Raw genomic sequence first — 14,540 nt, 5'->3', positions numbered from 1 at the left:
GGGGGGATGAGTCTGCCTACCGAGATGAGGTGGACTGGTTGCTTTCATGGTGTGAAGACAACAACTTGGTCCTCAAGACCAATAAGACCAAGGAGCATATAGTGGATTATAGAAGGAACAGACCAGACATCCAGCCCTTGCTTATCAATGGAGACTGAGTAGAGCAAGTGGCCAGTTTTAAGTTTCTGGGTGTTACTCTAAAAGAGGACCTGATCTGGGGTGCCCGCATTATACTACCTGAGGCTTCTCAGAAAACAACAACTGAATGAGAAACTGCTGGTGACCTTCTACCGCTGCACCACAGAGAGTATCTTAACTTACTGCACCTCTGTATGGTTTGCCAATTGCACAGCGGCAGATAGGATAGCACTCCAGAGGGTTAACGTCATTGCCCAGGAGATCATGGGTTGCCCTCTCCCCTCTTTGGAAGAGCTTTATAGCTCCTGCTGCCTTAAGAAAGTTCAAAACATTCTCAAAGATCCATCTCATCCTGGGAACCCTTTTATTTTTGAACTATTACCATCTGCAGACAGTACAGAATAATAAAAACAAGGACAAATAGGCTGAAAAACATCTTCTATCCCAGGGCAGTACCTCTTCTGAATTCTTCTGTATAGTGCAGTGTTGGTGTGGTGTTGGGGGTTTCTGGTTCAACGTGTGAAGGGTGAAGGATGTGTGTTTGTGTTTATTTTCATGGTCATGATGTACACTGAAGATGGTGTTTGATTTCGTTGTACGAGGTGCAATGACAATAAAGTAAAGTAAGTAAGTAAGTATTGGACTATGTCACCATCAATCCCAACCTGCAAAGCCATTGGCAGGAAAAGAATAGGAATTCTACTTCCATCGACCTGGAGGCCAACGGATTAGGGAAGGTTGATATAAACATGACTCATCTTCCTTAACAGCCATTCTTTTGGACAAGAGAGAAGAAAACACACACACACACACACACACACACACACACACGGCTTGCTTGATATATGATTTAATATACGGTATTTTTAGCACTAGATGAAATTTACATTTTGAAAGTATTATGATCATTATAAACTGATATTTTACCTACTGTTTTCTCTGAATTACCATACCTCTTTATTATTTATAATACGTTTAAAGTATTAAGGGTTTTGCCTTGTCTTTTTTTTTTCTTACAATCATCCTGTGAGATAGATAGGTGAATGTAAGAGAAACTATACTGTATATGAGATTGTCTCATCCAGTGAGCTAAACAGGAATTTGAAGCTGAAACTCTTAACCAATTTGTCTTGTATAAACAATGATACGTACCATTAATGATTCTGTAATTATTCAGGCTAAATAGTGAGGCATAAAACTATGAAGATTACTTTAGTAGATCTTCAATTATTTGAAGACCCTTCTGTGTTTGCTTCATAGTGCAAATTGCAGGAAAGATTTTGAATAAACATAGGAAAAATTCCTTCTAGTGGCAGTTGCTGATTAATGGTAGACTGTATTCAGTAGTGGTGAGTTATCTTGGCTGGAAATAGTTAAGGAGGGATGCCTTAATTGCAAGGTTCCTATACCAAAAGGAGAAATAAGAGCGACGAAGTAACAATTTATTTTCCAACTCTACAGATTCATTGTAAATGGCTGCTTCCTAGCATTTCCTATTCTTGCAACAAAAATGTTTTCTTAAGTAACAGTTAATTTGAAACTCAGTCCTGGAAAAGTGCTTATAACTCTTATTCCTGCAGCCAAACTCTTACTCCTGTCGAGAAAACATTGATTTCCTATCATTTAGAATGTGGAAACCAAGAGTCCTCAGCAAAAGAGAGGAAAGATGGCAGGGGAGGGTGAGAAGGTAATAAAACGAAGGTTGCAGTTTCACAGCTTAGTTTGGAAGTTCCAGAGCGGTAGATGACTTCTTTTTTGTATTCTGTTTGTCTTCTGTTCTGTGCACTCTAAAAACAGTTTGCAGCAAAATTCCAAGAAGTAAAAGAAGCTGCTCGCTTGGCCAGAGAGAAATCCCAGGATAAGACTGAACTAACCAGCCCCGCTCTCAGTTTGACTTCCCATCAAGTAAGTCTGGCGGGATTAAGTCCCATATCCACCGGTCCTCAGTGGGATGGCTGAATTCACTGTAAATTAAGCATGATTCAGGTCAACCTCTCTGTCAAAGACAGCAAATCTTTTTTTGTAGTCAGGGCCGATGGATTTTTTTTTTTTTTAATAAAATGAAAAAGCCCAGAGGCTCACTATTTGTTTTCATTGTTATTTTTGTAAAGAAATTGCACAGTGGCAAAATCCAGCATTGCGGCTGAATTTAGTGTGATTTGTTTTGGGGAGGGGTGCGGGGGGGAGCTTGAGAGGCTGCAACAAAGCGGCAGGTGAACTGCGTGCAGCCAGTGTTCACCCATGCCAGATTTTGCCAGGTATTATCCATTTTAACTGTCAGTGGCTCTCTAAGATCCAAAACTGATCCTCTCGCTGGCTGCTGGAGAACGTTTTAATTGGAGATACTGAGGTCTGAACGGGGAACTTCTTTTGACAAGAAAGGTCCTTTACCATTGAGATAAGGTCCTTTGATCCTAGCGATAGCAGATGTCAAGCTAAGTGTGCGGATGCAACCACAGAAAAGTCAAGAAACAAGGAAACGGTCAGGCTTTGTGGCAATAAGGTAGCTAAGAAACAATTTCATAGCTGGCTCTAAGGGCCAGCAATAGAATGTTTTGTGCTGCTAGACAAGAAATGGGCTTTTTGAATTTCATTTCAACTTTAGCTTATTACTGTTTTTATCCCGGGGGTCCCACTACTTTTAAGTGGATAATGGTAGAACTAGGAGGGACTACACACCATTGTTTTTTTTCTCTTTCACTCGGCATATTCCATAACTTGGTTACCGTTCTAGCTTAATACAATGCACTGTATCATAAACGGGGTTTCACAGCATGCCAACCCACAAAACAAATGAATCAGATTTGCTCAGTACGTTGCGTGAATGCAACCACTAGGTTTAATTGACTTGGTTGAGTGTATCAGTAGAGAGCTTCTACAGCTTGGACTTCCTATTTAGGATATGATTTGAGTGATTTACATGTGTCCACAAATTATGCCTTTGATTTCTCCTGCTTTCTTGTTGCTTAGAAGAGAAGGAAGTAGACACCAGGGATTTTTGCTTGTTCCTTCACAACACCACCAAGGGATGCCTGTTTTCCTCTGATCTCCTGGGTAACAAGGGTAGATGGATCTGGAGGATGAAAGACATGTGTTCCCTAGGCTGGTCACAGATGGATTAGTAGCACAGGAGGAGGAGGAGGAGGAGGATGTCAGAGGAGTCTATTGGCCTGGAGGAGAGCAGAATGAGAGGAAACTTAACTAACCCTGGAAGAGAGCAGAGAGAGGAAGTTGATAGAATCATTGTCAGGATTACATGGGATTTCTGAAACTGAAGCTTTGGGCTATATAAATGTTATTTGACCATTTTAACAGAATAGTTTTAGTACAAGCAGCAAAGAATTTCAGGGGAATAGCATTCTCTCAAAAATTAAGAAAAAGACAAGAATGCTATTCTAGGTTTGGATATAAGAAAGAGAAGGATGACATTCTCAGATTGAATGTTTTAGATTCCCTGGATCTTGGACAGGTTCAGAAGTTCTAGCGCGGTGCTGAGATTAATCACTTGGAGATTCATTGATTAAATTTGTTTGCCGGCCATCTCACCGCAAGGCGACTCTGAACGGCTTGCCACAGTAAAAGCAATAAAATCACGGATGCATTTATCTAATTTCCATAAAAAATACAGATTACAAATTATGACTGAAAGATGGGGAGGGAGGGGGGGAGTAGGATTAGTGGGGGGAGGGAGGTGGGATCTGCTATTGGTCCATCCACAGTCTCCAAGGGTAATATTCTTCCCCTGGGGCCCAAGCCAGCTGTCAGAGCCAGGTCTTCACGCTCTTGTAGAAGGTCAGGAGGAGGGTGGGAAGTGATTTCACTTGGGGTGAGGTGGGTGGGCATAAGATGTTCCTAAGAGCAGGAGCCATGGAAGAGAAAGCTCTTCTCTTGGACCCTGCCTGCTAGAAATCCCTGATGGCCTACAGCAGGGGTCTCCAATCCCCGGCCCGTGGACTGGCACTGCTCCATGGCATGCCAGCAACCAGGCCGCACAAATAAGTAAAGCCCCACCTGAGGGATACAGGCAGCATGTGAAACCATGCTGCCTCCGGTCCACGGAAAAACCTCTCTCCGCGGAACTGGTCTCTGGTGCCCTAAAGGTTGGGGGCCATTAGCCTACAGCATGCCTTCTCTGCCAGTCGAGATGCTTTTTTTGTATATATCTATGTGGGTGTGGGGGGAGGATAGAATAATTCCTTAGCAAGCTGCCTTGAAGGTAGCCAAGTCGGCCTCTCCCTTCACGTGTTTGACTGTCATGTTCCTTTGCTTGACAGATTCTGACCAGCCCCATCATTAGTTCCAATGGTCCCGGAGATGACAAGCTGTTCCGGAGCCAGAGTGCTGACATGGAGATGACCACAGAAAGAGAGCGCATTAAAAAAATGCTCTCTGAAGGGTGAGCAACCAGTTATGGAATGATTCGCATGGATACCTAATCCGCGTTTCATTTTACACCGAATGGTTTAACAAAAGCAAATGGATTTATCAAGAAGATGCTGAGATAGTATTTCCTTTTTTAATTTTTTAAATGCCAGTGGATTTGTTGCTTTTCAGAATCTTTTGCTTTGGATTCAACCCCCCCCCAAAAATGTCACCCCTTTAACTTAAACCAGGTCAGGGAACAATTACCACAAAAATACTGGAACTCTGCTTTATTGATATAATAGGCTATAACATAAAGAGTATAGAAAACCTGATGGTGTTTCTCTTGTACACTAGAGGGAATTGACACGGGGCAATCTGGAATTTCTTTCCTATTTTTTCCTGTCTTTTCAAGCTAAGCTTAAGTTTTGCTAATGGCCGTCACATATCTTCTTCATGGCTGTCTCCACACGTCTACAAACGGTGCTTTAGAGCGACAAAATAGCGTGTATCTACAAGTCTTAAAACAGCCACATTTTTTCCTGTGGCTCACATGGCAGCTTCAAAGGGCAGCTGTGTAATCCCAGGAACAGATCGAACAGCTTTTACAGCATTGCACACCAGAGCACTTCCTTCTCTTTAAGTGTACTATTTCCCTCCCTCTCTTTCTCTCATGCGCACAAACACTTTGTTCTTTACTAATGGATGAAATGCTCTTTTTTTAGAGTGCCACATTCAGCTCGTGATGAAGATTTCCTGCTTTGCTCCTTTAGTATTCACTCTGCTGTGCATTTTGCTCCCGCTAAATTCAGATCCCTAGGAAAATGCCTAAAATTAAATGCTAAATTAGAGTATGCACTGATTATTGTACCACTCATTTCCCCCCATTCATTGGCATAATTCTCTCTATTATCAGTGTACATGTATGTATTAATAAATACCTGGGGTGGAAAACACACTAATGTGATTCCAAAGAAATCGCTTTTTTATAGTTTTTATCAATATTGGGCATTTTGCATACATAGGTACAACTTTATGCATAGCCGGAACAATGCTGTCTTTTGCAGTGTTTGAGAAATGAACGTTGCTAACACAGAGGAAGCATAGCTTCCTCACAAAATTTTCAGTTTCTTGCTAATTTCATCTCGTGTGGTATTGCTGCTATTATTTTTATTTTGTTACAAGCCGTTCTAGGAACTTTTAATTCGCTGATGCAGTCTGAGAAACTTTGAATGCAGCCTCCAGAGACCTCTAACTTTTGTTATCAAGCTGTAATTTTTCACACAAGTGAGCAAGAACGTTTTGAAATAAGTTACTGCAGCATAGACGAAACTGTGTCCAGTATGAATTGCGTGTAAATTCACTTAAGTCAAATTTAACTTTTGTTCGGGCCTCCTGCACTACTCTTTTAAGAGTTGCCATAATTACACCATCAGTTCTGAGATCAGAAGTGATTGTTAGTCCAGATGAAATTGTGCCACTTTTGTTTATGTTGAAAAGCTCCCATAAAAATGTACCAAAGGAAACAAAAATTACTCTAGGTTCATTGCTTCTGCTCTGGAAATATGAGTGAATCCTTTTAGAATCCCCCAAATCAAGGGAGAAATTAACTTTGAGAAAATTTTAATGCAGCTTGGAAGGCAGAAAAAAAAAAAAACTATTGTAGCAGTCAGTGAGCTGCTAAGCTGCTTCTGTGTTCTATATGCGACATGACTGGTGGGACTTCTAGAACTGTGGTAATTCAGACAAATTAGCTATAGTAGCAGGGTGTTCTCATCCTGTTTCTTTTTTTGCGGTTGTATTCCCCCTGTAGGCTCTGTACTTCGACTCTGTTATCAAAATCCTGGGAAGGAAAGTAGAATGTTGGATTGGGTTTATTTGTTCATCGGGTTTTTCCAAAAACATGCCCCGCTCAAACTGAATCAGGACTTGTGATGCAATCCTTACTCTTTCCTTACTCTGAGCCCAGGTATAGATTCCCACCCTGTTTCTTTCTCTATCCTGATATGTCACAACGAGGGAATGACCTGGTTCTTTTTCTTTTTCCTTTTAACATGGTGTGCTTAGCAAGGGAGGGCCTATTGGATGTATTTGGAAGTGCCAGCACCAATAATTTGAAAGCTGGCTATGGTTAACTTGTTTCCACGCAACTTGGACACACAGTTAATCTTTGCCGTGTTGTGGCAGCTGATGCCTTTTAAACACTAAAGGTAAACGTTAATTTAAAAACACCAATAGCTTCCCTCTGGGGAACAATGTGTCTTCAGAGTTGCTCTACTGCAGTTCCCCAGAGTTTTTTCTTGATAGAAGGTAAGATTTAATGCTGTATTAAATTGATAATACTGTATTTTAATAGTGTTTTTACTTGGCTCCTAGACACGTTGGTGACAACCATATTGATTCAGTGACATTTTCCTTCCCTATCAGAAATACATCTTGAAAGCAATATGAGAAACAGCAGTTAATTCAAATACAATTGCTTAATTGCTCACTGGGTATGGTTATTTTTAGAGTCTGTTTATCGTGCTGCCTTTGAAGTTCTTTACTTTGAAATTCAGGATAACTATCTCCAAATCAGTGGTGGGATTCAATTTTTTTTTTACTACCAGTTCTGTGGGGGTGGCTCGGTGGGCATGGCAGGGGGATGATACTGTAAAATCTCCAGTCAGAGGTGGTATTTGCTGGTTCTCCAAACTACTCAAAATTTCCGCTACCGGTTCTCCAGAACTGGTCAGAACTTGCTGAATACCACCTCTGCTCCAAATATACCTGCCCTCAAAGCCTCCCCCTAATTTGTTGGCCATTTTTATTAACAGTAGATTAACGGAAAGTATGTCAGCTGCTGTAAGAAAGATAGAAAGGTACAGCATAAGTGAAATACAGATTAACAGAGTTGGAAAGGACCTTGTGGGTCATCTAGTCCAACCCCCTGCCCAAGCGGGAGACACTACACCATTTCTGACAGATGGCAGTCCAATCTCTTCTTGAAGGTCTCAAAGGATGGCACTCCCACAACTCCCAAGGGCAACTTCTGTTCCATGGGTTGATTGTTCTCAATGTCAGAAAACTTCTCCTTATTTCCAGGTTGAATTTCTCCTTGTTTAGTTTCCATCCATTATTCCTTGTCTGGCCTTTGGGTGCTTTAGAAAATAGCTTGACCCCCTCCTCTTTGTGGCAGCCCCTCAAATATTGGAGCACTGCTATCGTGTCTCCTCTGGTCCTTCTCTTCACTAGACTAGCCAGGCCCAGTTCCTGCAACCGTTCTTCATACGTTTTAGTCTCCAGTCCCCTAATCATCCTGGCTGCTTTTCTCTGCACTTTTTCTAGAGTCTCAACGCTTTGTATCTTTCCTCTCCCTGTGTCTCCCAGGTCTGTTTGCGAAGTCCAATGGGAAGCTGAATTTTTCACTCTGCAAGACAATAACAACAAACTGGTGGCTGCCTTGCGTGAAGCTAATGCCAATGTGGAGCAGTGGAAGCAGCAGCTGGCAGCATATCAGGAGGAGACCGAAGCACTGCGCCAACGAGTGAGTGGAGGCCCAAGGGATTCACTCAAGGTTCTCCACTGGAGGAGGGAGAGGGAAGTAGGACATCCCCACCAGTCGTGGGATTCTAATTTTTTTTTACTACCGGTTCTGTGGGTGTGGCTTGGTGGGCGTGGCAGGGGAAGGATACTGTAAAATCTCCAGTCAGAGGTGGGATTGGCCAGTTCTCCAAACTACTCAAAATTTCTGCTACTGGTTCTCCAGAACTGGTCAGAACCTGCTGAATACCACCTCTGATCCCCCCCTCACAGGGCCTATCGCCCTGGCTAGTGGAAGCCCTCTCTTTTCCACCATATTCCTTTGAGGTCTATACAGGTACTCCTTGACTTGCAACGGTTCATTTAGTGACCATTCAAAGTTACAGCACCACTGAAAAAAGTGACTAATGACCATTGCCGCATCCCCGTGATTGCATGCTCAAGGTTCAGGCGCTTGGCAACTGACTCATATTTATGACGGTTGCAGTGCTCCGGGGTCATGTGATCCCTTTTTGCAACCTTATGACAAGCAAAATCAAATGAGGAAGCCAGATTCACTTAACCACTGTGTGTGACTAACTGAACAACTGGCCTTTATCTTAACATTCACATGTACAAATAAAATGATGAAACTCTCAAACTTTATTTTCACTTCCATAAATGCGCCCTCTTCATCGGTTATAAAAAGGGAAGTATTGACATTTGAAATAACTAAATAAAACAGATTAAACTGCTGAAACTGTTCTATTTCTTATAAGATTTTTTTTTAAAATTAGGATAGTTGTAACAAAATGGCATTCTTTTCTTTTCCCCGCATTGTTTATGTTTCTATTGGTGGTATAAAATAGCTTGAAAAACCTATTTGCTAATAGATGTTTTAACAAAAACATTGAATGAGGTGCATATTTGAGTTCTTAGAATTTCAGCTCTCATTCATTGTTGTGTGTAAAAAACAGAATTTTCCATCTGTTGTACATTTTCCATGGTGAAAATAAGCTAGGTTAAATACAGGCAGTCCTTGACTTATGGCCTCAGTTGAGCCCAAAATTTTCTCTTGCTAACTGAGACATTTGTTAAGTAAGTTTTGCCCCATTTTACAACCATTTTTATCCCAATTGTTAACTGAATCACTGCAATTGTTAAGTTAGTAACATGGTTATTAAGTAAATCTGGCTATCCCATTAAACTTTGCTTGTTAGAAGGTCGCAAAAAGGGATCACATGACTCTGGGACACTGCAACTGTCATAAATATGAGTCAGTTGCCAAGCGTTGGAATTTTGATTATGTGACCATGGGGATGCTGAATCAGTCATAAGTGTAAAAAAACAGCCATAAGCCACTTTTTTCAGTGCCATTGTAACATTGAACTGAATGAACTGTTGTAGGTGTGTGTACCTGTGTTGAAATGCTGGAAGGGAGGTGACTCTCTAATAAATACAATCAGTTTGGCTTCTCTGTGTGGTATTTTGCAATGTAAAAAAATACATGTTGCTATCTGGCTTTAGGGTTGCACACCAAATTCTGATGGAGCATTGGTTTTCTGTAAGGCTTGGTGAGGAAACTACGGGGAAGGTACCACAGGGAAGCCCTTCTGAGGTTGTACATGTTATTTCCCCCAAATCCTGCTTTGTCCCACGTTTCATTGAGGGCCCAGATTGTTGGTGGCAATATGCTGATTCTGTAAACAGCTTAGAGAGGGCTGAAAAGCCCTGTGAAGCAGCAGATAAGTCGAAGTGCTATTGCTACTTGCAGCCAGCTAGTGCTGAGCACTGGCAAACTTAGACTTTTTCCTACTTATTGTGTAAACATTACTGCTAAAGTCTGTGACAAGCTAGCTTTAAGAAAGGCGGCCCAGAGACCTTCTTTTAACCTTCATTCACAATTTTTATTTCCTGCAGCAGCTTTGCTACCCTTGAGAATCTGTGTACGACTAACTAGATTTTATCTGTAGATCAATCCAGCCTCACTTTGCCATTCAGGCTGATTTGGCAATGAATAAAGCCATCATGTGCAGCATGTGCCACTTCCAACTCCTTCTCCTCCAGACATGCCATCCTAAAATTTGGGATTCCAAATTACACGGACATTCAGTCATTCCAAAGCGGAACTGATAAGACTTCACTGTTTCACTTTTTTCAAATGTCTGGATTCTTGAATAGAGTGCTTACACATGTATCATTCATTATTTCTTTCAGACCTTCCCATTCATTTTCATTTTTCATCTTCCTTTGCTCTACTAATAGCAATGGCGCTTAGACTTACATGCCGCTTCACAGTGCTTTTCAGCCCTCTCCAAGCAGTTTGTAAACTGCTTGTCGGCATATTGCCCCCAACAATGTCTTTGTCTTCAGTGAGAGAAGAAAACAGTTGCTTTAAAATCTTGTTTGTAATGTTTTGGTGGGCATTTTACTAGTATGCAAGGGTGCATTTACGCATTAATAAAATGTCACGTGGATTAAGTTGTAGGTGCAGTCATATTATATGTGTCCCCTTTCCCCAAAGGAGGCAAGTTGCACGGACAATGTTTACATTGCCTTGGGACAAATGTCATATGACAAATGTTTTTTTTTTCTTTTGCGGGGAAAAGATCAGTGAAGATTTCTGTAAAGTTTGTGTTTACAAATGTGAGAGTTTGTTTGCTTTTGTGCCTTAAAGTCAGCATTGACTTCTGGAGTTGCTAGGTCCCTGCATTTTTCTTGGCAACATTTTCAGAAATAGCTTGTCCTTGCCCTTCTCCTTCTTAGATCTCCGAGGGAGGGAGTGTCCCAAAACCACAAACTGGCTTTGTGGGTAAGGCAGGACTAGAAATCATGCTCTCTGCTTCCCAGCCTGCTACTGTAAACACTACATCAAACTGTCCTCCTTCTATAAGATGAACCTAGGAAAAAATAAAGCTGAATGGATCAACAGTCTCCAGAAAGGTAGTCCCACCTCCCCTGCATTTTCGGGTGCTTTTCAGCACTCAGATTATGTTCGTTCTGCTTGATTTATCTTCCGCCTAATAATCCAGTAATCTGAAGGTGTATTCTGATTGCTAGGCCTTACTAGTGAGTTCTCTGGTAGGGATAGAAAACTCACTGGGCAATTGGCATCGGCCACATTTTTATGCCAACTTCTCTACAGGCTTCTCCATCATAGCCAACCCGCCAGTGGCATTTAGGCTTGGTGGGGCCACCGCTGGTACTCTTTCCCCAGCAATTGTCCACCAGTGCTCCTGCCCTGTCCCATTCTCCTGGACAAGTCACTGATAGATGATTATCCCCGGGCGTTTCGCTTTGCAGGACACTTAAACAAGCCTCCCAGTAGCTGGGTGGGGTGGGTGGTGGCCTGAGGGTTGGGACGGGATGTGTGAGATGTGCACGGTGCCTCCAGCCAAGAATTCTTTGAAGTGCCAAAGAGGGGTGGCAAGCAGGATGGCTCCCCCCCCACCCAGCCCAACTCTGCAGGGCTCCCTTGCTCTTTGTGGGACAGGAAGAGGTGGGCCCATCCTGTCCCTGCTGGAGGCAGGTCACCAGAGGAAGTGATGCATCCCTGACATGGCCCCCTCAACAGCATCTTAGCCAGTGGTTGCTCCCACCACAGCTGGGCTGCATAAGGAAGCAAGACAGCTGGATTGTCTAGATCAGGGGTCGCCAATCTTTTGGGCCTCAGGGACCACCAAACTCATACTTTTAAACCCATGGCCCAGAGACCTGGGAAAATCCCCCCAAAAGTCTGCAGGAAAATTCTCCATCCCGTTTTCCTACCGATGGATCATTCTTTATTTGGGATCACAGGATACCATCTCCAGCTCTGTTCTCAGGAAAGAGAGAGAGAGAGACTTTTGGCTTCATGAAAGGAAAGCAGCAGAAGCAGCCAAAGTCTTTCTCTCCCCCAAACTCTGCCAGAATGGCGCAGCCTCTTTCAGCAGGATGCCTTGCGAGGTCTCGCTTCTGGCAGAGTTTGGGGGAGAGAAAGAAAGACTTTTGCTGCTTTCCTTGCATGCAGCAGAAGAAGAAAGAAGTGGAAAGAAGCAGCCCGGGGGCCAGACCAGGCATGTGGAGTGAGTGGGGCAAGTCCCCCACTCCACCCTTCTTCCCCTACTCTCACTACCTTGTGATGTTTGCAATGCAAGCGACACAAGTCTTGTATTCCCGTGGGCCATGTGGGTGGTGCAGCCTTGTGTTCCCGCGCAGCCTGGATTAATTGCTTTGGGGGTGACATTTCTCTGCGGACCACCAAAATTTTCTCATGGACCACCAGTGGTCCCTGGCCCACTGGTTGGCGACCACTGGTCTAGATTACATGTTTTCACAAAATGACTGACAAAGGTGAGTTAGCTAAGCCCCCATTTGAGCCAAATTTAATCCCCTTGAGAGATTGTTGGATTCATTTGACTTTTTGTTGTTTTCACAACACTCTATCCCTGTTCCCTCACTAACCAAGTTTAAACTATCATGAGAGCTGAGCCTCAGAGTGGGAAAGATTGCTCCATTACTCAACAATCTCCCAACAGAAGCCATAGTTCTCATGCCTGAGCTAACCATGGCTTTCTGCAACAACAAAAAAAAAAATTGGCAAAAAAATCAGAAAATAAAATATAGGCTGAATAGTCAAGACCTCATTGATGATCCAAACTCTGTCAAGGATCTTGGAGTATGCATCGCAAATGACCTAAGTGCTAGAGCCCACTGTAACTACATAGCCAAAAACGCGTTAAGAGTTGTTAACCTAATCTTACATAGCTAATATTACACTAATAACTAGAGCATATAAAACATTTGCTAGACCAATACTCGAATAATGGCAGCTGGGGCTCCATTCAAAATCCAAGAAAGAAATACTACCTGGGACCAGCCTCGAATATGACACGCCAGCTCTCTAAATTCCTGGGTGTAGTCAGCCACTGATCTCTGCCCCTGATTTATGGTCTTCATCCTAATTCTGGCCTTACGTTCCGCCAGCGGGTCCTCAAACCTTGCCCACGGCGCAGTCATGAACAGGTCATAATTCAACAGCTGGGGAGCATTATCATTATGTAAAGTCACCATCCATTTTGCAGCTGTTCCCTCCAGAGCCCTGGTAACACATCTAACTTTGGCTGCTTCTGAGGGGAAATCCCTTCCGTATTCTTCCATATAGCTCCAAACTTGTGCCAGGAAAAATCCCAACTCTTTGGGATCCCCCCCATATTTTACTTCCAACGGAGACAACTTTGGAGTTCTACATCTTCTGGCAATTACACCTCCCGCTGGGGGACCCGGGGCTGCTGCTGCCTGTTGCGCTAGCCCAGGTTGATTTATGGGTGTGGCTGCTTCGCTTCTTCTGGCTGGGGCTGCCTCCCCCTCCTCTCCCTCATGTTCAGTGTGAGGCTCTCCAAGGGCTTCATTTATGAAGTGCCTGGCTTGATTCAGTAAAAAGTCTTTCCTTTCCCTCTCTTGCCATGGCTCCTCTCTTCCACGCCGACGGGTAGTGGTGACTCCTGGGGGCGGGGCTCCTCAGGATCCTTCCAGCCGACTCCCAATGACCATTTAGGTTTTACAGCTGGCTTTTCCCCAAGGGTGAGCTCTGCTAACAATTCAGCTTCCCTTTCTTCCTCTAGCAGCAATGAGTCTTGCCCTCCAATGGCACCCAGGTCTTCTTGGTCGCTGGCTGGAGTTAACATGATGTTCAGACCCCCTCAGAAGAAATTGTATTATCTCTCCGGGTGGGCTGGTAGGGTGAGATTCAGAATAATGTCAGCTGGTGCTCCATTCAAAATCCAAGAAAGAAATACTTAGACTGTTTTAATTAGAGAAAAGATATCTTTTACTGGAGATGAAGGGGTAGCAACAAGAGAATTCTGAATCTGAGGAAATAGGTGCGTAAATCACATATACAAAGTGATGGAAATGTTCTCACCCCCAATAGTTCAAATGGTTCTTCCAAGTAAAAGTTGTGAATATCATCATGTGGACATCTTCAGGTGGTGATGAAGTTTCTGTCCGTTGACCTTGGCATACTTTGATAAAGGTTTGCAGCTGCGCAGAGCAGAGAAAGCTAAGCAAGAAATAGAAACCTAAGCAAGAATGTACTCTCCCTCCTCCTCAGTTTATACAATACTAGTTTGTAACACCTCCAGCTCGCTTCCCATATTTTTCCCCCTCCTCCGCCCATTACTTATGACAGCCGAAAGATGCAAAGCAAAGGTAGAAGATCTTGAAGGCTGACATTTACAGCTCATCAGTCTGGAACCCACATTACATACCTGATATTAACACAGTTGAGAAAGTCCAGAAATATTTCACAAGAGTTCTCCATTCCTCTACTCATTGCAGAATACCTTATGCCACCAGACTCGAAATTCTAGACCTAGAAAACCAAGAACTACGCCGTCTTCGGTCCGATCTAAGTATAGTATATAAAATCGTACATTGCAATGTCCTACCTGTCGATGAATACGTCAGCTTCAACTATAACAAGACAAGAGCAAACAATAGATACGAACTCAAGGTTAACCTCACCAAACTTGATTGCAGGAAATACGACTTCAGCAACA

General features: G+C 43.0%; 1 protein-coding gene across 7 annotated transcripts in view; it reads left to right on the top strand.

Annotated features, from left to right (window-relative positions):
* The window catches only part of HOMER3 (homer scaffold protein 3), a 49,442-nt gene that overhangs the window by 21,403 nt on the left and 13,499 nt on the right, over positions 1 to 14,540 (top strand). For all 7 annotated transcript variants that reach the window (XM_087920647.1, XM_087920655.1, XM_087920643.1 and 4 more), the window contains 3 exons: positions 1,936 to 2,043; positions 4,413 to 4,534; positions 7,870 to 8,026. In XM_087920647.1, coding sequence (XP_087776773.1) covers positions 1,936 to 2,043; positions 4,413 to 4,534; positions 7,870 to 8,026 — 387 coding nt within the window. The remainder of the gene's footprint in view (positions 1 to 1,935; positions 2,044 to 4,412; positions 4,535 to 7,869; positions 8,027 to 14,540) is intronic.

The sequence above is a fragment of the Pseudonaja textilis genome, chromosome 1, assembly GCF_049901715.1.
Source record: "Pseudonaja textilis isolate UNSWEBS1 chromosome 1, rPseTex1.2, whole genome shotgun sequence".
Lineage (NCBI taxonomy): Eukaryota > Metazoa > Chordata > Lepidosauria > Squamata > Elapidae > Pseudonaja > Pseudonaja textilis.
The sequence above is the reverse complement of the archived record's forward strand: the minus strand, read 5'-3'. Positions and strand labels throughout refer to the sequence as shown.